Genomic DNA, 24,919 nt, shown 5'->3' with positions numbered 1-24,919 from the left:
CACTGATCCAACATCCATAATCTCTTGGGTAAGAGTTATAGAGTCAAAGAGTCATAGAGATGTACAGCATGGAAACAGACCCTTCGGTCAAACTCGACCATGCCAACCAGATATCCCAACCCAATCTAATCCCACCTGCCAGCACCTGCCCCATATCCCTCCAAACCCTTCCTATTCATATACCCATCTTATGAAGATTATCAGGAAAAACCCATCTGGTTCACTAATGTCCTTTGGGGAAAAAACTGCCATCCTTACCTTAGCTGATCAACATGTGACCCCTGACCCACATCAGTGTGGTTGACTCTTAACTGCCCTCTGAGCAATTAGGGATGGACATTAAATGTTGGCTTAGCCAGTGACACCCACATCCCATGAATGAATTAAGACAAAACCTTTTAAATGTTGCAATTGTACCAGCCTCCACCAGTTCCTCTGGCAGCTCATTCCATACACGCACCACTTTCTGCATGAAAAGGTTGCCCCTGAGGTCTCTTTTATATCTTTCCTCTCTCACCCTAAACCTATGCCCTCTAGTTTTGGGCTCCCCCACCCCAGGGAAAAGACTTTGTCTATTTATCCTATCCATGCTCCTCATGATTTTATACATATCTAAAAGGTCACCCCTCAGCCTCCGACACTTCAGGGAAAACAGCCCCAGCCTGTTCAACCTCTCCCTATAGCTCAAATCCTCAAACCTTGGCAACGTACTTGTAAATATTTTCTGAACCCTTTCAAGTTTCACAACATCCTTCCGATAGGAAGGAGACAAGAATTGCATGCAATATTCCAAAAGTGGCCAACCAATGTCCTGTATAGCTGCAACATGACCTCCCAACTTCTGTACTCAATACTCTGACCAATAAAGGAAAGCATACCAAATGCCTTCCTCACTATCCTACCTACCTGCTACTTCTTTCAAACAGCTATGAACCTTCACTCCAAGATCTCTTTGTTCAGCAACACTCCCCAGGACCTTACCATTAAGTGTATAAGTCCTGCTAAGATTTGCTTTCCCAAAATGCATCACCTCGCATTTATCTAAATTAAACTCCATCTGCCACTCCTCAGTCCATTGGCCTATCTGATCAAGATCCCGTTGTAATCTGAGGTAACTTTCTTCACTGTTCACTACGCCTTCAATTTTGGTATCATCTGCAGACTTACTAACTATACCTCTTATGCTCGCATCCAAATAAATTATATAAATGACAAAAAGTAGTGGACCCAGTACCAATCCTTGTGGCACTCCACTGGTCACAGGCCTCCAATCTGAAAAACAACCCTCCACCACCACCCTCTGTCATCTCCCTTTGCGCCAGTTCTGTATCCAAATGGCTAGTTCTCCCTGTATTCTATGAGATCTAACGTTGCTAACCAGTCTCCCATGGGGAACCTTGTCGTATGCCTTACTGAAGTCCATATAGATCATGTCCACTACTCTGGCCTCATCAATTCTCTTTGTTACTTCTTCAAAAAACTCAATCAAGTTTGTGAGACATGATTTCCCACGCACAAAATCATGTTGACTATCCCAAATCAGTCCTGGCCTTTCCAAATACATGTATATCCTGTCCCTCAGGATTCCCACCAGCAACTTGCCCACCACCGATTCTGGTTTTTTTTGTACCCATTATCTGGAATAAAAGTACTCAGTGACTTCACTTGTCACCTAGTTTTGATTTTAAATATTTTCTGATCATTTTCTTCAGAGATATTATTATGTACCTCTGGAGCAGCTAGGACTTGAACCTGGCTTAGATGTAGGGACACTACAACTACACTGCAAGGGTCCTAATTTTGATTGTAAGATTGCACACTCCCTTGCTATGCATGAGATTAATACATGGTGTACGGAGCCTAATCAGAGAATGGGGGTTGTGCATGATTTGATGTAGTTTGTTTCTCAAAGTCATCAACAACTTAAACTTTGTCTCACTTTCAAAACAGCAAACCATTCTGGCGCTCTAAAATTTCTTTAAGATATGATTTCAGTTACAATGTGCAAGGTGAGCTCTTCCTGTTCAACTGGCATTTTACATGCCCGTTAATGCTTAGAATAATTGTGACAAAGTCCATGATTCCAGCATTTAGAAGGAAAATACAGTAAAACGTGGAAATGACAGTTCTAGTCCAAGCTTGTCTTACATGCCTTAAGATGGAACTCCAGTTCAGCTAAGTACCGTCATTTCCATGTTTTACACTTTATTTTCTTGTGCAGTGACTGATGGTTCCTAGATATTTATTGAGTTCATAGCTAAGGTCAGTAAATGTGAGTATGTAATTTATGTTTCTTTTGAATCATTTTGCCCTCCTTTTTAAGTGTAGTCTATAGTGGAACAACGTTCTCTTTGAGCAAGTTATGGTGCTCAAAGTTACAGCATTCATAGAATCACAGAATCCTTACAATCTGGAAGCAGGCTATTTGGCCCATCGAGTCCACACTGACCCTCTGAAGAGCACCCCATTCAGACCCATCCACCTGCCCTATTCCTGTAACCATATACGTACCATGGCCAAGCCACCGAGACTGCACATCCCTGGACACAATGGGCAATTTAACATGGCCAATCCACCTAACCTGCACATCTTTGGGCTGTGGGAGGAAACTGGAGCACCTGGAGGAAACACACATAGACACAAGGAGAACGTGTCCAAACTCGCACAGTCACCTGAGGCTGGAGTTGAACCTGGGTCCCTTGTGCCGTGAGGCAGCAGTGTTGAGCACTGAGCCACCATGCTGCCCAATTGAGAGACAAAACGTGAATTGTTAGTTGATGAGAAAATTAATTTTTCAATATAGGTTTGCTATATAGGAACATTCCCTCCCCTAAATAATCCACAGTAAATTCATTAAGTAACAAGTGTCAACAAGGTGGTTTAAGACACAGGCCTAGAGATTGCATAGTCAATTTTGGATGTATCCTGAGAGGTTGACCATGTTGTATGCCATTGTTCTGCTCCCTTACTCCCAACATTAGTTGCCTGACATGTCCATTCTTGTGACATATTGCATCACAATGGCCAATTAGAAATCAAGCAAATTGTTTATCACCTGTTACTCATTTAGGGTGGCATTGTGCTGACATCAATGGGCTAATACTCAAGGGGCATGGGTTCAATTCCCACCATGGCAGTTGGTGGAATTTAAATGCAATTAATAAAATCGGGAATCGATGATTAGTTTCAGTAATCATGGCCATGGAAAAATTGCTGATTTTTTTTTTGTAAAAACCTAAGTGGTTTGCTGATGTATTTTAGGGAAGGACATCTGTCATCCTTACCTGATCTGACTGTCACTCCAGATCCACAACAATGTGGTTAATTTTTAACTGCTCTCTGAAATGGCCGACCTACTCAGTTCAAGGAATAGTTGGGATGGGTGACATTGCTAGCCTTGTCGACCACACTTACACTCCCCAAAACAAACCCTCTGGCTAAAGAAACAAAATCTGTTCTGTCTATTGCCTTGTTATGGATGTGTAAAAATCACACCGTGCATGTAAATTACAGGCTAAATGAATCAATTGACCATTTTCTGTACTACGTGCAATAACCAAAAGTGCATTAACAAGTTGGTTCAGTGGGTAGAGTGGTGTCAAATGAAATTCAGTGTAGAGAAGTGTGAGATGATGCATTTTATTCAGAAGAACATCGTCTTTCAATATAAAATAGGGAGTAAAATTCTAAATGTCGTACAGAAGCAGAGGGACCTGGGTGTATATGTGCACAGATCATTGAAGATGGCGGGTAGACAAAGTAGTTAATAAAGCATGCAGCATTTTCAGCTTTATTAATAGGAATAGAATACAGGAGCAAGGAGGTAATATTGTACTTGTACAAGACACTTGTTAGACCTCAGCTGGAGTATCATATATGGTTGTGGGTGTCACATTCTCGGAAAGATGTGAATGCATTGGAAAGAATACAAAAGCGATTTACTAGAATGGTTCGAGAAATGAGAAACTTCAGTTATGAAGGTATATTGAAGAAGTTGGAACTGTTTTCTTTGAAGAGAAGAATGCTGGGAAGAGATTCATTAAGAGATTTTCAAAGTCATGAGCAGACTGGATGGAGTACATAGGGATAAGTTGTTTCACTCGTAAAAGAATAAAGAGCAAGAGGGCATAGATTTGAAGTGATGTGCTAATGAAGCAAGAGTGATGTGAGAGAATATCTTTTTCACACAGGGTGGAATGTGGTAGAAGCAGGTTCAGTTAAGTCATTCAGGAGGATATTGAATGGTTATTTGGATAGAAATATTGTGCAGGGACATAGGGAAAAGGCAGGTGATTGACACTAGGTAATGGAACTAGTACAGCCATAATAGGTTGAAAAGCCTCTCTGCACTGTAATGATTCTGTTTCTATGATGTAAACAATGCACCAAACCTGAGGAAAGATCATCAGATTCATCAAACATGCCTCACATTTGAAGACTGAAGCATCATGACTGGACATAACCATATGCCCACCCTCTCCCTTCACTTGCACAGCCATGTAAATTTTTGGGAGATGGAAAATGGTGCCCTGGAGGAGAACATGAGATATGGGGTGCTGGTAATATAGTAGTAATGTCACTGGACAGTAATCCAACCTAATACCAGAGACATGTGTTCAAATCCCACTTACGGAATTTCAATTCAATCAATAATTGAAATTGAATTGAAAACTAGTCTCAGTAATGGTGACCATGGATTGTAGTAAAAACCATTTTTGCTTACTGAGGTTCTTTTAGACCTGGTCTGGGCCAGACCCACAGCAATGTGGTTGACTTGTAAAGGCTGTCTAAAATGGTGACCAAGCTATTCAGTTCAAGTGCAATTAGAGTCAGAATGATATACAATGCGGAAATAGACCTTTTGTCTAACTCATCCGTGCCGACCAGATATCCTAAATAAATCTAGTCTTATTTGTCAGCAATTGGCCCATATCCTTGTAAACCTTTCCTATTTATATCCCCATCCGGATGCCTTTTGAATGTTATAATTGTACCAACCTCCAACACTTCCTCATGCATTTTCTATTTCCATACATGCACCACCCTCTGTGTGAAAAAGTTGTCTCTTAGATCTCTTTTAAATATTACCCCCTCACCTTGCACCTATGCCATCTAGTTTTGGACCCCCTGCCCCCAACCTGGGGAAAAGACCTTGTCTATTTACTCTATCCATGCCCTTCATGATTTTATGAAACTCAATAAGGTCACCCCTCAGCCTTTAACGCTCCAAGAAAAATAAAGATGGGTAGGGAATAAATTAGGGATGGGTAATAAATTCTGACATTGCCAGTGTTGTCCACATCCCATGAAACATTAAAGAAACAAAAATATGGCCATCATCGTGGAATGGGTGTGTTAGGGAGAATCACTAATTAAATTTTTAATGAAGTGTTTAGAACAGCATGGAGTTGAAATGGTTACAATGTTTTTTTTCTCTACAGTGCTATAAATATCTTACACATTTAAAAAAAAGACCACGAATATTTACGAAATCAGTTTCTGAAAACTAGTTTGTGAATGGAAGATAAGGTCAGAAGCTTGGCTTGGGGGTTTGTTTGGGGATTATTTATTCACCCAATCACAGAATGTGGCTCCTGCTGGCTAAGCTAGCATTCATCACCCTTTGAGAAGTGGTGGTGAGCTGCTGCGTTGAACTGCTGTAGTCTCTGTAGAAGGGAGGGAGAAGAGGGTTTGGGTGATCATAATTGCTGGCAGGAAGCAGACCAGAACCATATTGAGTCATTAACGTTACAATATGGAAGGGGGCTTCAGCCCATTTCAGATGTTAGGTCTCTGGAAGTGCTGTCCATTTAGTCCATTTTCCTTGTTCTTTCCCTACATTTTACTCTTCTCTTTTCATTATTTAATCATTTACTCTCCCTTTCAAAAACTGTTTAGGATTCTGATTCCAAAATCTACTCCCTCATTCTTCATTCTAATTATCTTAACATGTCACTGCTTTTTGCTAACTAAATAAAAATTATTTCTCCATTCACTTTATCAAAACCTGTCTTAATATTTTATCAATTTTCATCTTAAGCTTGATTGTTTTATTAAAAGAAAACATAATTTTTTTGTCTCCACATAAATATAGTTTCTCACGGTTGATAACATTTTTCTGAATCAATTTTGGACCTTCTCATCTTTACTAAAGCAGGGTTTACAAACTGCTCGCAGCATTCGGACTACAGTTTTAACAAATACTTCGTGTAGCATTTCCTAAATTTTACTGCTTAATACTTTTATTTCGGAAACCTATAGCCCTGAGTTCAGTGTAACCCTGCCAAATTTTGCACTTCATAGACACAAGCCTACTCCATTCACATCAGAGATGTTGGGTTAAAACAGAAGCTTTCAATTTCGCAAGCATTTTATCAGCTTGCTCGTGCTAGCTATGTGGCAACAGTGGCTATGTTTGAAAAATTCTTCATGGTTGTAAAATGCTCTGAGAAGTCTGTTGGTTATGAAACGTGTTGTATAAATGCACACCTTTCTTCTTAAAGATGTGTGTCAGAGCTCCTAAGTTTCTCTTTTAAAAGTTTTCCCATTCATTATCAATTTCCTTTGTAATCCTCCCAAATGTTTGTCTCTCTCTACATTATGTTTCATCTGACATCTGTCTTCCAAACAGTTGATTTGGTCATGTTCCAGGGAGATCCCCTAATGTCTCTTCTTCCGTAGCTAACTAAGTATGGAAACTTTTACTCACTATGCAGTCTTCCCAGCTAGTGGAGATGTTTAATACTCTAAAAGAAGTCCTAAGAGTTGTCAACAATGGATAGACTTAAAGAAATGTACAGAAGTTTAAGTCCTACCTGAATAAGGTGCAGAGATGGATAAATGGGCTTGGCATATAAATCAGCTATCATCTGAGTGAATAGCGAATCAGGCTTGAGGTACTTAGTCACATTCATATTAAAATTTCAATCTTGCAAAGTGATCGTTATTAGTAAGGCTAGAGTTTATTGCATATCCCTAGGCATCCTTGAGAAGGTCGTGCTGAGCCAATGTAAGACCGTAAAACGTAGGAGCAGATGAAGGCTATTCAGCTTATCAACTTTGCTGTGCCATTCAGTAAGAGCATTGCTGATCATCTAACCCTCAACTTCACCTACCTGCCTTTGCACCATCATTCCTGATTCCCTTACTGATTAAAATCTGTCTAGAGTTAACTTAAAGACCTAGTCTCAACAGTTCTCTGTGGGCATGGGCGGCACGGTGGCACAGTGGTTAGCACTGCTGCCTCACAGGGCCAGAGACCCGGGTTCAATTCCCGCCTCAGGTGACTCTTTGTGTGGAGTTTGCACGTTCTCCCCGTGTCTGCGTAGGTTTCCTCCGGGTGCTCCGGTTTCCTCCCATTGTCACAAAGATGTGCAGGTTAGGTGAATTGGCCATGCTAAATTGCCCGTAGTGTTAGGTTAGGGCTAAATGTATGGGTATGGGTGGGTTGCGCTTCGGCGGGTCGGTGTGGACTTGTTGGGCCGAAGGGCCTGTTTCCATACTGTAATGTAATCTAATCATAACGAATTCCACAGATTCCACTACTGTCTGAGAGAAGTAATTCCAATTTATCTTTGATTTCAATATGCAACCCCTAATTCAGAGATTATGCTAACCTGGGGATCCTGTGATTAATTTGGTTTAGGTCCATCCAGTATGGTGTTAGGGAGGGAGTTCTGACATTTCGGCCAAACACCAATGAAACAGTGGTGTTGTAGTTGTAAATTGGGATGTTCAATGACTTTTATAGGGGAACTTGGAGGTGATGGTGTTCCTTTTATAGGGGAACTAGGAGATTCTGTCAAAGAAGCCATGACGACTTGCAGCAGAGAATCTTGTAGCTGGTTCACATTACAGCTATGCTGCCAAAGGTGGAAAGAATGAATGATCAAGAAGGTAGATTGTCTGGTAAATTGGCTGTATTCACCTGCACTTCAGTCCTTTGATCTTTATAGTTGGATGTATTCCAATTGTACTCAGAAGTCTTGCAAGTGGAAGTCTGATACTTACGCATATTTGAGTAATGTGATTTGGAAACAGTTTTCTGTGTTAAAAATGTCATTGTTTTAAAAATTGAATTTTGGCCTACTGATTTTTATTGTTTCATATTAGTAGTGATTATTTTTCATAAAGTCTATGATTGACCCCATATGAAATTGTAGAGGGTGTATTGCATGATTAAAAAGTGTGCTATAATGAAAGATCTCAAGTACAGTGACAATATGAAGGCTAAAGAATTAGAATGAAAGGCAAATTTCAATTGAACTACATCAGCAGGAAAACCAAGCTTATAAATGAGAATTGAGGAATGAATCTGGGGAGAGAAGGACTTGACAGAAATAATGAGAAAGGCATGTCAGATCTATTCAAAATAAATGGCACAATTTTTGTTGAAAGAACCACATGAAACTTAACTTCAAAGTTTTAGACAAAGTATCAACGCAGAGTAGCAATTAACAAAGCTGATAGAAATATCCAATTATAAGCAGAATACTGTTCAGAGGAAGTATGATCAAGGGCTGTGGTCAGACCACACCTTGAGCACAGTGTCAACTCCGATAGCCGAAGTTCAAAATAAGAAGAGCCATGAGGCTGTCAGAGACTGACTGATAAGAAAAATCTGAAACCACTTGGGGTCTATCAGTTTGATTAAAAAAATGACTGGTTTCTTAGAATTGTGCAAGGTAGCCAATGGTGGGTTTAAAAATAACACGAAATTTGAAAATAGTTGGGGTTGGAATATCCAAGGAAATTGTAACATATTAAGTCCAATGTATTTTTAACATTATTTGTTTAATATATGCTATTAGCTCCTAGATAGGGAAGTGGAAGTGGGAAGCTTGAAATCATTTAAGAATTAATTGAAAGGGAGAAGAATCTTCCTGGATGAATGACTTTCCTTTGTGTAATTAACTTGTGACCAGGCATGAAGCAGGAACTATTTTCTTAACTAGAAATCTTGACAGTGAGTGCTTAAAATAATAGTGTAGAAACAGGGCTACATTAAAATTATTAACAAATTGTGACTGTTTAACAGTGTTTTTAATTCTGTATAAATGTTGTGTCTTTTGAACTCCTTACGCAGGAATGAATCAAGCGGAGCTGTGGTTGGGTGTTTTCTCTGTTCTTCCACTTGCGATCCTTGTAATGCTCTGTTCCAGGTGTAGACTATTTGGGAATCGCAGTAAGTACCCATTTGCTTGGTTCCACATGACGTCTGGTGGTCTTGGTGTGTGTTAGACTCTCAAATTCAGACAATTAACACTTTGGTTATTTATTTATTTCATGGGATGTGGGCTGTAAGGCCAGCATTTGTTGCCTATCCATACTTACCGTTGAAATGAGCGGCTTGTGAGATTATTTCATTTAAGAGTCAACCAGATTACTGAGTCTACTGGATAAGAATGGCAATTGCCTTTCCTGAAGGACGTTAGTGAACCTGATCGGCTTTAATGACAATTAATAACAGTTTGATGTCACCTTTGTTGAGATTAGCTTTAATTCCAGATTTATTAATTTAAATTCCAGTAGTTTCCGTGGTGGGATTTGAACCGTGTCCCCAGAGCATTAGCTCAGTAATCTGAATTACTTCTACATTAATGATCTGGATGAAGGAACTAAGGGCATTGTGGCTATGTTTGCAGATGAAACAAAGATAGGTAGAGGGGCAGGTAGTATTGAGGAAGTAGGGAGGGTGCAGAAGGTTATGGACAGGTTAGGAGAGTGGGCAAAGAACTGGCAGATGGACTATAACGTGGGAAAGTGTGAGGTCATGCACTTTGGTAGGAAGAATAGAGGCATGGACTATTTTCTAAATGGGGAGAAAATTCAGAAGTCTAAAGTGCAAAGAGACTTGGGAGGTCTTGTCCAGTATTTTCTCAAGGTAAACTTGCAGGTTGAGTCAGTAGTTAGGAAGGCAAATGCAATGATGGCATTTACTTTGAGGACTTGAATATAAAAGTAGGCTCTATAAGGGTCTGGTCAGACCACATTTGGAGTATTGTACACAGTTTTGGGCCCCATATCTCAGGAAGGATGTACTAGTCCTGGAGTGTGTTCAGAGAGATTCACAGAATGGTCCCAGGAATGAAAAGCTTAACAGATGAGGAACGTTTGAGGATCTTGGGTCTCTATTCGATGGAGTTTAGAAGGATAAGAGGGGATCTAATCGAAACGTACAGAATGTTGAGTGGCCTGGTCAGAATAGATGTTGGGAAGGTATTTCCATTTGTAGGACAGACCAGGACCTGAAGGCACAGTCTTAGATTAAAGGGAAGACTTTTTGGAATGGAGATAAGGAGAAATGTCTTTAACTAGAGAGTGGTGAATCTATGGAATTCACTGCCACAGAGGGCTGTGGAGGCCACGTCATTGAGTTTATTTAAGACAGAGATAGATAAGTTCTTGAATGACAAGAACATAAAGGATTATGGGGAGTAAGTGAGAGAATGGATTTGAGAAAATTATCAGCCATGATTGAATGGTGGAGCAGACTCAATGGGTTGAATGGTCTAATTTCTGCTCCTATGTTCTATGGATTGATTACAATTTCACATTCATTATTAGACCACCACTTCCCTCCCTTTTTATTGTGTTTCTGCTCCACAGTTTTCTGCACAAGGTTGTTTTCTGCATTGGCACCTGTCACTTTGTTCCAATAGCGAGCTCAGTTGCTTAATAAACTATGCTTCATACTTTTCTTGTGTTCTCTCTCCTGTTTTTTCTCCCACCCCCCCCCCATCCACTTCTTGATCTCAAGCATTAAATATTCATTATAATTTTTAAAGCATGTGAAATACCGTTGATTCTGATATAACACGATAGTCCAGTTCTCGTGCGATTTTGCATTATAAGAAAATGGTGCAATAGCTGTATCACTTAAACTAATGGGGCCCGGATCGCATTATAGCCAGTATAAATAAGAAAAGTTCATGTTCTCCAAATAATGGTCTATATTTTTCAAGTGCGTTAAAGCCATTTACATTGAAGAAACACTCAATACAGCAGAACAGACTGTACCACGTAATTTTATTTCTTTCTTCCATGGAATTTGGGCATCACTGGCAAGACCTGCATTTATTGTCTATTCCAATTATCTGTTATCTAAGTTGGCATTTGAAAGTGCAGTTAACAGTCAACCACATTATTGTGCATCTGGAGTTACATGTAGGCCAGACTTGGCAAAGACAGTAGATTTCCTTCCCAAAAGGACATTAGCAAACCATATTGCTTATTATGAAGATTGTAGTTTTGTTGTCACCATTACTCCTAGCTTTATATTCATGATTTATGAATTGAATTTAAATTCCTGAATTTGGAATTTCCCCAATATTAACTTATTTCCCAGTTCGCTTATCCAGACTTATGAATAGAATTTAAATTCCACCAGCTGCGATGGTGGAATTTGAACCTATGTTTCCAGAATGCTAATCTAGGCTTCTAGATGATTAGTCTAGCATTAAATCGCTGAATCCCCTATTAAAAATAAGAATATAAAGTAGTATGTGAGCAATGCATAGGGATTCACAACGATTTTAACTTAGACTCAACGTAATTTATGCCTTTTTAATGCATACCTGAAAAGTTAATCCATAGAAATATAAAACTACTGAATGAACCTTTTTATGGTAAGATTCTGCCATGCTCTTCAAATCCCATCTTTTGTAGGTCAAGATCATAAATGTCATCAAGATTGAGAGGTGGGAGGACTAAAAATAATGCAATGTGGAAAGTGAAATAAAAATGACATGTTGCAAACAGTTTAACATTTTTAATGAAACCTTCATGGGTTTAGTCAACAGCAAAATACAACAGTGTCATCAAATATGTTCTGAGAATCGATCTATTTCAGTTAGCTTCAGTTAGCAGACAGCAAGTTTGACTTCGCTTTCAGATGTTGGGTAAGGTTTGAGCTATGTCGTTGTGAAACTTAGACTGGGCACTGCAGGCTGTTTTGTTGAAAGTTGACACAAAACATGAACACGTTGGTGGGGTGGATCAGAGGTATGTCGGGAACCTGAACTGTATTAGCCTCAGGACTGTATGGTTAATTGTTGCTTCCTTTACAAATTTGGTGCAAAGTTTGAATGTGTGGATACTCCCTTGCTTCCCCACTACCCTCCAACACATCAAGAGTGGGCATTGTTATAATGTTTGAAGCACTGCAGGTGATTTGTAGCAATATGATAACAACCAAATAACTTGCCTTTAAAGTCTAGACTAAGGGAATAATATTGCCCAAGGCCATCCGTTCTTCAAAATAGTTTCACAACATTTTTGGAAGTTCACGGGAAGGATAAAACCTCTACACTTTGTGGCCTTTTGAGAAACTTGCAACACGATGCCACCCAACTCTACCTCTTATGATATGTGACTGTCACCAATACTTTTCTAATCCAACTTTGGAATGATACATTGAGGGCTTTACATTCAAAAACGGTGGAGTTACAAACTCCAGGAACAACCATGAGCAAATTGTTAATCACTAAGATTGAAACTGATCACTGCCGATAATCCATTGCTGTCCAACTGCTAACGTTATCACATGAAATAGTATTGTAATTTTTGACAATTCATTATTTGCTACTTTCCTTCAAATACTTTGTTATTTCAAGGATATTTGCAGAAACTCCTCTTAAATATTCTGTGTAAATGTATGACATAAAAGTCATTGATACTTTTCAACAAAATGTTTTGAAATTTTAACACTCTATTTTGTCTTCTAACTGGAACTACCTATTTCACTGTATGTTTGATACCTGCATGTGAAAATATGGGATTTAATTTAGGAGACCTTAGATCCCAGTGCCCTCATTTTTCAAAACTTAAAAACACTGCTCAAAGAGCTTAAGAATTTTGGCTATTTATGGAAACTGCATCATTCATTTGCAACAACTAGACCTCCTTCATGAAAGCATAATGAACTTACTCTGGATGCTGGAAAAATGAATTAAAAAACAAAATACTGCAAATACTCAATGAGTCTGGCAGTATCTGTGGAGAGAGAGAAAAACAGTTAATGTTTCAGGTTATGTTGACCTTTCATCTCAGTTCTGATAAAAGGTCATCTCAACTTGAAACGTTAACCCTGCTTCTAAATTAAAATCTCGTTGCAGTTTAGAGAAAGCTATCTCCTAATTTGCAGCAATCTTTTTCACATGTTTCCCCCCCCCCCCTTTACCACAACCCTCTGCCTCCTTCCCCCAGGCTTGCTGATCCAAAGTTTGAAACTTTCCTCGTGATGTTGAAATATCTCCATTAGCTCACCTCTCTTTATCGTTGCAACCTTCTCTAACCTTCAACTCTCCGAAATCTCAATCACTATTTTTGGCCTCTTGTACGTATCTAACTTCTTTTCCCCCACAATTGGTGCCTGGCCTTTACTTACAAGTTCTAAGCACTGGAGTACTCTTCCAAAAATCTTTATACGTCTTCTCCTTTAAGAGGCTCCTTAAAATTTGCCTCTTTCCCAAAGCCTTTAGTTATCTGCCAATGTGACTTCCTTCAGTTTCATGTCAATTTATAACTGCTTACGCTCCTCTGTTGTTCATTGTACTGTTTTGCTGTGTTGAAAGTGCTATTTAATGCAAATTTCTGTTTACAGTTCAGTAATTGACCAGAAAATCTCCATTTTTAGAGCAATAGTATTTTATTATGACGTTTTTGAAGACATTTATCACTGCTGGATCCTGACTCAATTTCAGTGAAGCCTTCGATGTTTTCATTTTTTATTATTCTTGCTTGTTCTGAAGTCCTTAACAGTGGGAGAAACATAATATAATGATGAAAGTAAAAGTATTTAAGAATGCACACTCCCTCCAATATTTCATCCAAGTCACAATAGTCTAACCAGACCATAGAACTGTTCTCTTGTTAGAAAGAGACAACTGTGGTTATTTAACATGAGGGCCACCATACCTCAGGCGAGGGGTGAGGTTGATAAGGAGAGTCCTCCATGGTAACCTCAGCCATACAGGAGTTGAACACATGCTGTCAGCATCACACTGCTTCACAAACCAACCATTCAAGCTAAACAGACTCCCCTCCCTCCAATATTTATCCCTCTACCAACAACTAGTCATTGACTTTTTTTATTTTTGGGATCTTGATTTTCATGAATTCATTGCTACACTTCCTGTAGAAGAATGAAGATTTTACCTCAATGCGTTGTCAGATGTCTTAAGGTGTAGAGACAATATATAGGTGCAAATTCTTCCATTATGCATTTTCAATTAATTCTGTGAATGTTGGCATCTCTGGCAATGCCTCATTGCTCTCGAAGTTGGCAGTGGGTGCTTATTCTCTTCAATTGCAGCAAGTGTGAGGAATGTGCTGTTATACTGCTGTGATGTTGGTAGTTCCAAAATTTTGACACCAACAATGATGTAGTGTTGATATACGTACACATTGAATGTATGTGTGACTGAATAAGAAATGTGATGGTGGTGATCCCGTTTACCTCCTGCCCCTTTCTGTACAGATGAAAGAAGTTGCTGTTTTGACAGAAATCGAGTGTTGATCTTCAGAAAGGAGGTGTAGCAGACTTCCTTTCTGGGCTTTCCACTCAGTTTCTTTGCATGATATTTCTCCATGATTATTTTTAAATTGTGTTTGTCATTAATTCCATCTGGAGCAAATAGAGGTTAATAGTTTATGATGAACTGGAGAATGCCGACTTGTAGGCTAAAGTTTGAACTATTTTTACAATTGGAACCAGGAATTTTGATGAAATATGAACAAATCCACACGCAGAGATAATTGTAGTGTTGTAGAATATTTTACTTTCTCTCAGATTGTGCCATTAGATTCCCAGCAGTTGCAGAAAAGTTTCCCTGAGCTGACTAGTTTCCTGTTTTCAGTAGCTGCATTGTGATATTTACACAAAGTTTAATATTACAGTAAAACAGGCCTGGTCATTTACTTCTCCAGTAGTTGTGGGAGTGTGTTGCGCACAACTTGATCGCTACATTTCCTGACATTGGAACTGCAACTATACTTCAGAAATGGTCTTGTGATGTTGCCTGTATCAGCATCACAAGGCCATTTCTGAATGATGAAGGGCTTTTGCCTGAAATGTCGATTTTACTGCTCCTCAGATGGTGCTTGAACTGCTGTGCTTTTCCAGCACCACTCTAATTTAGACTGCCTGTATCAGCTCTCTGTGAGAGTTGGGAGCACCATGTCAAGTCCCGCTCCATAATTTTATGGCCAACTATGATGTGCTCATAATGTGGCCAATCCATTGGCTGGCAGCAGCCATGTGACAGAACAGAACATTAGAACCTCTACCATAACTACCCACAGCTCCAAAGGCACAACCTGTATGTAAAAGTCCATCTTACCATAGCAACTCTGACTACTTGAGTGAACCGCACTTGTACTAATTGGTAGAAAGCACTTTATGACATCTTGAGAACCTGAATGGTGCTGCATAAATGCAAGTTCTTTACTCTTATTTCTAAGTTATTTTCCCTGCACTTAATTCACTCCACTTTCTATCCTGCTCCCATTTTGTACCTTATTCCTGCTCTGTCCTGATTGTAAAGATTATGAAGGGGACAGTCATAAGCTTAAGGGTGCTTTTTGGTTGGTCATACCCCTTTTCTTGTTCAGTCAAACAGACAAAAATCGACAACATCTGCAGTATGTAAAAATTCACTGAGACAGGAAAGGCTGTTGACATGAATAAACTCGTAGGCAGTCCACGGAGTCTGGGCACGCCCACGTGAGTGCATGCTAAAGGTTAATAGAACCAAATGCAAGGCCAGAATAAAGATTTTAAATACATCAACTGTCACCCAGCTCTGATCATTATGTTGGTGATATTTGCACATTTATTACTTCCGGCTTATGCTCTACAGTTACCTAATGCCATAAATTACATGGTTGGATGTCATCTTGTAGCAGATACCTCCAGAGCAAAATTTTTTCTAATTTATCAGATTGCTGTCAATTGCTTTACAAGGTATTTGTTACAGAAAGGTTTAATGTTGAGCAGAGTACTAAGCTACCCCTGGTACGTTGGCATAATAACAACTTGAGTGGGAGGACAGCTCTGAATCTCAAAGGGGACCGACCCACCATCTAAGTCTCCATCTAAGCCTTAATATCAATCATACAACGAATTGTAATTCGACAGACACTATCATGTAATAAACTTGCGTAGAACCTGAACAAGAGAAACAGGAGCAGACGTAGGCTGTATGATGCCTTAGGCTTGTTCATGGTTGATCTTCGATCTTAATTCCACTTCCTTGCCAAATCTCTTATCCTCTGATTTTGCTAATGTAGAAACGTCCATTGATCTCCTTTTAAATGAGCTCAACAACTGAAGTAGAGAATTCTAAAGACTCTCAAGCTATTGATCCCTCATCCTGAAACAATACTCACTAATTCAAGATTTTCCAGTTCAAAGAAACTCAGCATCAGTTAATCAAGGCCTCTCAGAATTTTATGTTTCAGTGAGATCACCTGTCTTTCTGAAGTGGAAAGAAGTGTGCTCATTCTACTCTGCATTTTCTCACGGAATTAATTTAGTGAAGCTTCACTATCCCATTTCCACATTGTTCAATAGATACCAAGACCAAAACTGCACACAGTACTCCAGCTATGGCCTTGTAAAAACCCTTTACAACTGCAGTGGGACTTCCTTACTCTTTGTTTATAATAGAGTTCATGTATCCATTTGCCTTCCTAACGGCTTGCTATCTCTGCATGCTAACTTTGTGAGCCACATCATTGCAAATCAATCAAAATAGTTCTCATTTAAATTTTTTTAGTCTTCCCATCCAAATGGTGAGCCTCACATTTTCCCATATTATACTTTACCTACTGTCTTCTCACATACACACTTAACCTGTCAATATTCTTTTGCACATTTTTATTATTAATGCAGCTTATTTTTTTCCACACAGCTTTGTAGTGTCAAACTCAAATATATCACCTTTGTACCTTTGTCTCATTCAATAATTTAGATTGTAAACTAACTGAGGCACAAGCGCTGATCCTTGAGGCAGTTCAGACTGTCAACTTGAAATTGACTCATTTATTTCTGATTTGCTTTCTGTCCCACAACCAATCCTCTATCCATACCTGAAACTGAACTGGACCGTCACATAAATACTGAAGCCAGAAGAGGAGGCCAGAGATTGGGGATTTTATGGTGAGTAACTCACCTCTTGAGTCCACAGTCCATGTCTTTCAGGTACAATTTTGAAGTATGTTGGAATACACTCTGCCTGCACGGATAACTACAGCTCCAGTCTTGTCTGTCAAGATGATTGACAATATTCAGGACACAACAGCTCACTTGATTGGCATCCCATTGACCAACTTGAATATTCATTTCCTCCTCCTCCACCTTCAGACTTGTGCTGTCAGTGTGTATTACTATACAAGACCTATCTACTGAAGCAACTCATCGACTCTCCATTGACACCAACTTTCAAACTTGTGACCTCTACCATCTTCGAGGAGAAAGTGAGGTCTGCAGATGCTGGAGATCAAAGTTGAAACTTTATTGCTGGAACAGCACAGCAGGTCAGGCAGCATCCAGGGAACAGGAGATTCGACGTTTCGGGCACAGGCCCTTCTTCAGGAATGAGCAGAGAGTGTTCAGCAGGAGAAGATAAAAGGTAGGGAGGAGGGACTTGGAGGAGGGGCGTTGGAAATGTGATAGGTGGCACAGCATTTCAACTCCCCCTCCCACTCCACCGAGGATATGCAGGTCATTGGACTCATCCACCGCCAAACCACAACAACCCGACGGTCGGAGGAGGAGCGTCTTATCTTCCGACTGGGAACCCTCCAACCGCAGGGGATGAACTTGGACTTCACCAGTTTCTTCATCCCCCCTCCCCCCACCTTGTCTCAGCCGGATCCCTCCAGCCCGGCACCACCTTCCTGACCTGCAGTCGTCTTCTTGACCTCTCCGCCTCCATCCTACTCCGACCTATCACCCTCACCTTGACCTCTTTCCACCTATCACATTTCCAACGTCCCTCCTCCAAGTCCCTCCTCCCTACCTTTTATCTTCTCCTGCTGAACACTCTCTGCTCATTCCTGAAGAAGGGCCTGTGCCCGAAACATCGAATCTCCTGTTCCCTGGATGCTGCCTGACCTGCTGTGCTGTTCCAGCAATAAAGTTTCAACCTCTACCATCTTAACGAACAAGGGGTGCAGCTGCATGGGAATACCAAAGCTTGCAAGTTCCTTTCCAAGTCCCACACCATCCTGTCTTGGAACTATATTTCTGTTCCATCACTTGCATCAGGTCAAACCTCTGGAACTTACTCCATTACAGCACTTAACCTACACAAGGGCGTTTAGGGAAGGGTGACAAGTGTGGGTCACCCTCAATGCCCTGAGAAAGACGTTTTCACAAAATGCATTCCACCATTTCCACATGATTAAATTGTTCTTTATCGCCCTGTTCTTTTTGTTTCCTCCTTTCTTGGATGGGTACATTAACTCATTGTTACCATTTCAGAATCTAAGAAATTCTGAAGGATCCAAACCATTACTTCCACAACCTCTGCAGCAACCTCATTCCAAAGCCTCAGATATAGGTTCAAAACTTTTGTTATACATTTTTCTTTGATTATGTAAATTACTTTAAATTCTTCGGACACTTCCTATTTCTGACCTTTTAACTGTAGACAACTACAAAACATTTGTTTGATTTCTGTCATCACCCCCATTATAATTTCTCCTGTCACTACCTTTAAGGGAACTAGGTTTGCTTTTCCCCCGACTGCCCTTTATTTACATACCTGCGAAAATGTCATAACTGCTTTTATTTCTTACCACTTTACTCTCATTCTATCTTTCTCCCTCTTTATCAATTTTTAAGTGGTTTATTCTAAAAATCAGCCTGTTCTCAGGATTATAATTCTTCTTAGTGTTCTTGAATGTCTCTTAATTTTAATACTACTCTTAAACTATTCTCATTTAGTTGCAGATATATCCTGTTGAGTTTCAACTTCTCAGTACAATGTTAAGAGATTTCAATATTTCTTGAAATGTTCACCATTCCTCACTTGCTGAAATAAAGTTAGAGGAGGGGAATGGTAGACCTTTGCTGAGAATTTCTCAACAAAATTGGAAGCATTGCTGCTGCTTCTTGTGCCAGGCCACTGGATGAAGCATTGGAAGATGTAGATACATAATAGAGTAAGGTTGTGCATGTGTTCCTGTACCTGCACAGACTAGTTTCTGCCAAACATGCAAAGAATCCAAATTATGAATCTTAAACCACCATGAGGACAATGAAAGATTCAGATAGATAATGAGAGCAGAACAAGATACTTTTTTTTTAAAGCATTTCCAGGAAGAAGCTAAAATGAAATGTGGAGTGGAAGATTCCTGTGTCAATAAAGGTAATAGGGAGCAAAACACAAGGTAATAAGTAGGCAATGGAACCAGTAGATGGAAATGAGGAAGAGAAGAGATAGTGGAGGAGGGGTGTGGTGGTGTGCATAGTAGGGGAAGCCTTTAGAGAAGAAGTTATGCAATGAATTCCGTTATATGGTGGAACATGTGGAGGCTCAGTCATTGTGTATATTCAAGATGAGAGGCCGCTAGATGTAAATCCTTCCAATGAGGATATTAAGGGATTTAGGGAGTGTGGGGGAAAGTGGCACTGTAATAGAAGTTCAGATCTGGTTTGATGGTGAATCAGGCTGATTGTCTGAATGACTTATTGCTGCTCCAATTTCTCATCTTCCTTTATAATAATAACTGCATTCAGATTGTACTGCGTTAGCAGATTAATCTGACCACCAAGCAGTGACCACAAATGGAGCGAGCCCTTATTCACTTCCTGTGTAGTTTACATCGTGAGAATATTTCACTATCAGCCAGTGCTGACATTTTCTACTGTCCCCTCCCCACCTGTCTAACATTCATGTGAGCTGAACCCTAACTGATGTTTTGTTGAATTTCATTGATGTTATGTCCCATTGTGCCAATTTTTTGTGCTATTCCCTTCATTGTTGAAATTGGTGTTAGCACAACCTTTTTTGGAGTTTGGCAAAATGTAAATCATTTTCTATAGGGTTAAACATTATTTGGTAAATTACTGCCTGAATATTTTCTATTTGCTGACTGTGGGCAATCTGTTTATGGACAATAGGAGGGACTGTCACCTATCGCACAAGAAGTATTTCTTAAATGTGGTGAAACTGAGCTACAAAAGTACAAATGTTAACCCATAACTACAAAAGAAGTATTTATCCAGTGCTCCATTGTTCAGCTTAAAGTGTGCTCTTGCCACATTTGGTAGTTCTGTGATCTTGTATTATTTGTTCATGTAGTAATTTGAGGAAGACTTGCATTTACATATTTATATACCATTACCTTATCTGTTCTTGTGATGCCCGAAGTGTTTTGCAACTAGAAAATCAATTTTGAAAGACAGTCTTTGCTATCTAGATAAACACAAAAGTATTTTACGCACAGGAAATCTCAGAAACCGGATCCATTTTGATGTTATTGTTGAGGGATAAATGTTGGTTGGCAGCAAACCTAATGCTGTTCTCCTTTTGTATCTCCTGTGGATTCTTCTCCTATCATTCCCAGCTTATCCTTATCTTTCTCCGAGTATTTATGAACTTACATACGTATATTGCTTAGTTCTTTTCTTAACTTGCCCATTTTCCTTGAAGGTTTTTTTTTAGATTAGATTACTTACAGTGTGGAAACAGGCCCTTCGGCCCACCAAGTCCACACCGCCCCACCGAAGCGCAACCCACCCATACCCCTACATTTACCCCTTACCTAACACTACGGGCAATTTAGCATGGCCAATTCACCTGACCTGCACGTCTTTGGACTGTGGGAGGAAACCGGAGCACCCAGAGGAAACCCACGCAGACACGGGGAGAACGTGCAAACTCCACACAGTCAGTCGCCTGAGGTAGGAATTGAACCCGGGTCTCTGGTGCTGTGAGGCAGCAGTGCTAACCACTGTGCCACCGTGCCGCCCATAAGGTGTTGACTCTGTATTGAACTGTAGTTCAAAACGTTGCCGTTCTTCTCTGATACCTTATGCTTGAGCCTTTACTGTGAATGTTTTTAATTATTACACCACAAGTTACATCATTTCCAAGTCTACACTCGTCTTGGTCAATACCCCCAAACATGCCATTCCAGCAAGGAATGGTGACGAGCTGTTGGCCCTTTTGGACTTCTGTTCCCATTTTTTCCTCTGTACTAAGTCCCATTATTGTCATTCCCAGAAAGATAATGGCATTGAACCTCAAATGTCAGATCTCAAGATGGATGTTATCTGATGGTTCATTTCCCTGCTCCTGATTGCTAATCACAATAGTCAAATTATTTGAGTTGAGGCTAGCCTATGTAGACCTTGGTAAATCATAATTACAGTATTGTGTACCGTTATGCACCCCATATCACAAAAAAGATTGTTTTTTCCTGATAGCAGTATTCTTGCATTGCCATTGTCTAATCAATCAACAGGCTATGGATGTCTCTCCTTAGAAAAGAGCTGAAAGATGAACTGTTCGATGCAAGGTTGCCAACTGTGATTGAATGAAATTCTGGAGGTTTACCACATGACTTCTTCCACACTCTAGCCATTAGATGTAAATGATGAAAAGAGGAATAAAAGGATAGATTGATTTGAGAGATGAAGAGGAGGCCAATGCTAGCATAGAAATGCAAGTACAACACAGAAATGTGCTATTTGGTTCACCATGTGCATGCAATGTAATAATATTCAATTCCTTTATGGTAAATGGGACAGAATCTGGTTCATTTTGCCTATTTTCTGGTTGTTGGAGAGAATGACACAATTTTCACAGTGAAGCCTGTGCATATATTAATGTGGGCACCAATACCTATTTCTGGATCTTTCCTGGACACACATTAGAAGTGATCAGAATGAACACCAGGCATACTTTATTCCGGCTTGTGGGTTCTTCAGCTTTTCACTAGGCTGTAAAGAGACTGTTAAATGCTGCCATCAAAGGTAAGGATTTTCCTTTAACATTTAATGTATGGGGAACTGGGCAGCAGTGGACACTCTCCTCATAGATCCAAAGCACAATTACTAACTCCTGTGCCACTCACCTACACCTTTCATCAGCATTTAATTGGTACAGTGACCATAGGGGCTGCCCCAGCTAGTCCTCTTCAAAACAATTAGCTGCCTTTGAACGCCATTTGGAAATAAGCTGGCAAAGCTGAGGATTCCCAATTTTGAGTGAGCTTCAGACCTGTGTGTCAGTGGGCATGTAGTGTCTGTAATATTCTCAGTGTCATTTGCTCTGCTGAGATGAGGTAAATATTAACTTTATTTAAGAAACATCTTATTGTAAATTCACATTGCCATGAGACTGCAAGGGAGTGTAAGATCATGTGACATTTGATCACTTCCTGTGTTGTATGCTGTCTCATTAGCATATTGCACAGTCTAAACCTTCACCCTAAATACTATGGTGTGGGGTCTGCCTTCCTTGGTTGAGAATGTGGAGCACCAGTGTATGTTTGTTCCCTTTAGTCTGTGAGGGTGAGTGTACATTGGGCAGGTCTGTGTTAGGTGAGCCCTTACTTATCTCCATTGAGACATTGTCCCTGCACATAAGCCTTATATGTGCGAGTGCTTTCACTGATTTAGTTGATCTCTTAAAATTTTCAGTGATTGAACAGAGAATTTGCACTGCTTTGGGCTGGCAGATTCTTTTTCAAGACCTCTAAAGTAATCTTTCTTGACTTCAGTACGTGGCTGAGTAATGCTATGCGAGTTAATGTTTTGGGCTTTAACAGTGTCTGCTAAAAATAAAAGAATGAGCAAATATCAATATCAGTATTAATCTTCATTTTCACTTAGTGAGAGAAAATAATAAAATATTGAAATGTAGTATACTCTGTGTGATTGTTTGCCCACTATCCCCATGGAAGCTACCGCTCTCTCCCTCAGAACTCCTCAATTTGAGCAAGATAGGTGGATACATTTCCAAACACTTTGCAGGATCAAGCAAATTTAAACAACTGTCTGATATGCTCAAGCAACCCAGTAGTAAATGTTTTGAACCAAATCCATAAAAATGTTTGTATTTGAATTGAATGGTCTGCCGGCGTTGTCATCCCTCATTTTCTTGGAAGTGTTGGCAAAATAATGATTTTCTTTCATTGTTACTAGGATGTAGGCCATCACTAAATTTCTTTGAAGCCATTGTTTGGAACCCCTGCAGTCCCTTTGATATCAGTATACCCACAGTACTGCAGTGATTTTACCTCAACAATAACAATGCATGGCAATATGTTTACTGTCAAGATGGTGAGTGATATCGAGAGTCGAGGAATAGGGAGAGAGAACAGTTAAATGCGTGGCTACAGGGATGGTGCAGGAGGGAGGGATTCCGGTATTTGGATAACTGGGGTTCTTTCTAGGGAAGGTGGGACCTCTATAAACAGGATGGTCTACACCTGAACCTGAGGGGCACCATTATCCTTGGTGGGAGGTTTGCTAGTGCTCTTGGGGGGGGTTTAAACTAACACTGCAGGGGCATGGGAACCCAGACTGTAGCTTTAGGGTGCAGGACCTGGAATGTAGGGAGGTTAGGAACATGGCATCAATTTCAAAGGAGGGTGCCTGTAAACAGGAAAGTGGTTTGAAGTGTGTATACTTCAATGCAAGAAGTATACGAAATAAGGTAGGTGAACTTGCAGCGTGGGTTGGTACCTGGGACTTCGATGTTGTGGCTATTACGGAGACATGGGTAGAACAGGGACAGGATTGGCTGTTGCAGGTTCCAGGGTTTAAATGTTTTAGTAGGGTCAGAGGTGGGGGTAAAAGAGGGGGAGGTGTGGCATTGCTTGTCAAAGATAGTATTACAGCTGTGGAAAGGACGATGGATGAAGACTCGCCATCTGAGGTAGTTTGGGCTGAGGTTAGGAATAGGAAAGGTGAGCTCACCCTGTTAGGAGTTTTTTACAGGCCTCCTAATAGTCCTAGAAACGTAGAAGAAAGGATTGCGAGGATGATTCAAGAGAAGAGTGAAAGTAATAGGGTGGTTGTTATGGGGGACTTTAACTTTCCTGATATTAATTGGGAAAGCTGTAGCTCAAGTTCGTTAGATGGGTCAGTGTTTGTCCAATGTGTGCAGGAGGGTTTCCTGACACAATATGTAGATAGGCCAACAAGAGGTGAGGCCATACTGGATTTGGTTCTGGGTAATGAACCAGGCCAGGTGTTAGAATTAGAGGTAGGTGAGCACTTTGGGGACAGTGACCACAATTCGGTGACCTTTACTCTAGTGATGGAGAGGGATAAGTGTGCACTACAGGGCAAGAGTTATAGATGGGGGCAGGGAAATTATGATGCTGTGAGGCATGACTTAGGATGTGTGGCCTGGAAAAGTAAGCTTCAAGGCAAGGGTGTAATTGATATGTGGAGCTTGTTCAAGGAGCAACTATTGAGTGTCCTTGATAAGTATGTGCCCATCAGGCAGGGAGGAAAGGGTCGTGTGAGGGAGCCTTGGTTTAATAAGGAATTGGAATCCCTTGTTAAATGGAAGAGGGCGGCCTATGTAAAGATGAGGCGTGAAGGTTCAATTGGGGCGATTGAGAGTAGCCAGGAAGGACCCGAAGAGAGAGCTAAGAGCAGCAAGGAGGGGACATGAAAGGTCCTTAGTTGGTAGGATTAGGGAAAACCCTAAGGCTTTCTATAGGTATGTCAGGAATAAAAGAATGACTAGGGTAGGAATAGGTCCAGTCGAGGATAGTAGTGGGAAGTTGCGTGTGGAGGCTGAAGAGATTGGGGAGACACTGAATGAATACTTTTCGTCAGTATTCAATCAGGAACAGGACATTGTTGTCAATGTGAGTACTGAGTCACAATTAAGTAGAATGGATGGCTTTGAGGTATGTAGAGAAGAGGTGTTGGAAATTCTGGAAA

General features: G+C 40.3%; 1 protein-coding gene across 2 annotated transcripts in view; it reads left to right on the top strand.

Annotated features, from left to right (window-relative positions):
* Positions 1–24,919, top strand: part of LOC122564161 (linker for activation of T-cells family member 2-like) — a 72,890-nt gene that overhangs the window by 5,943 nt on the left and 42,028 nt on the right. For both annotated transcript variants that reach the window (XM_043718808.2, XM_087977545.1), the window contains exon 2: positions 9,086–9,184. In XM_043718808.2, the coding sequence (XP_043574743.1) occupies positions 9,088–9,184 (97 nt within the window). In that variant the 5' untranslated portion in view covers positions 9,086–9,087. The remainder of the gene's footprint in view (positions 1–9,085; positions 9,185–24,919) is intronic.

The sequence above is a fragment of the Chiloscyllium plagiosum genome, unplaced genomic scaffold (genome assembly GCF_037043375.1).
Source record: "Chiloscyllium plagiosum isolate Xiang-an unplaced genomic scaffold, Cpla_swu_hap1 HiC_scaffold_31, whole genome shotgun sequence".
Taxonomy (NCBI): domain Eukaryota; kingdom Metazoa; phylum Chordata; class Chondrichthyes; order Orectolobiformes; family Hemiscylliidae; genus Chiloscyllium; species Chiloscyllium plagiosum.
Note: the sequence above shows the minus strand (reverse complement) of the source record. Positions and strands in the feature narration are given on the sequence as shown.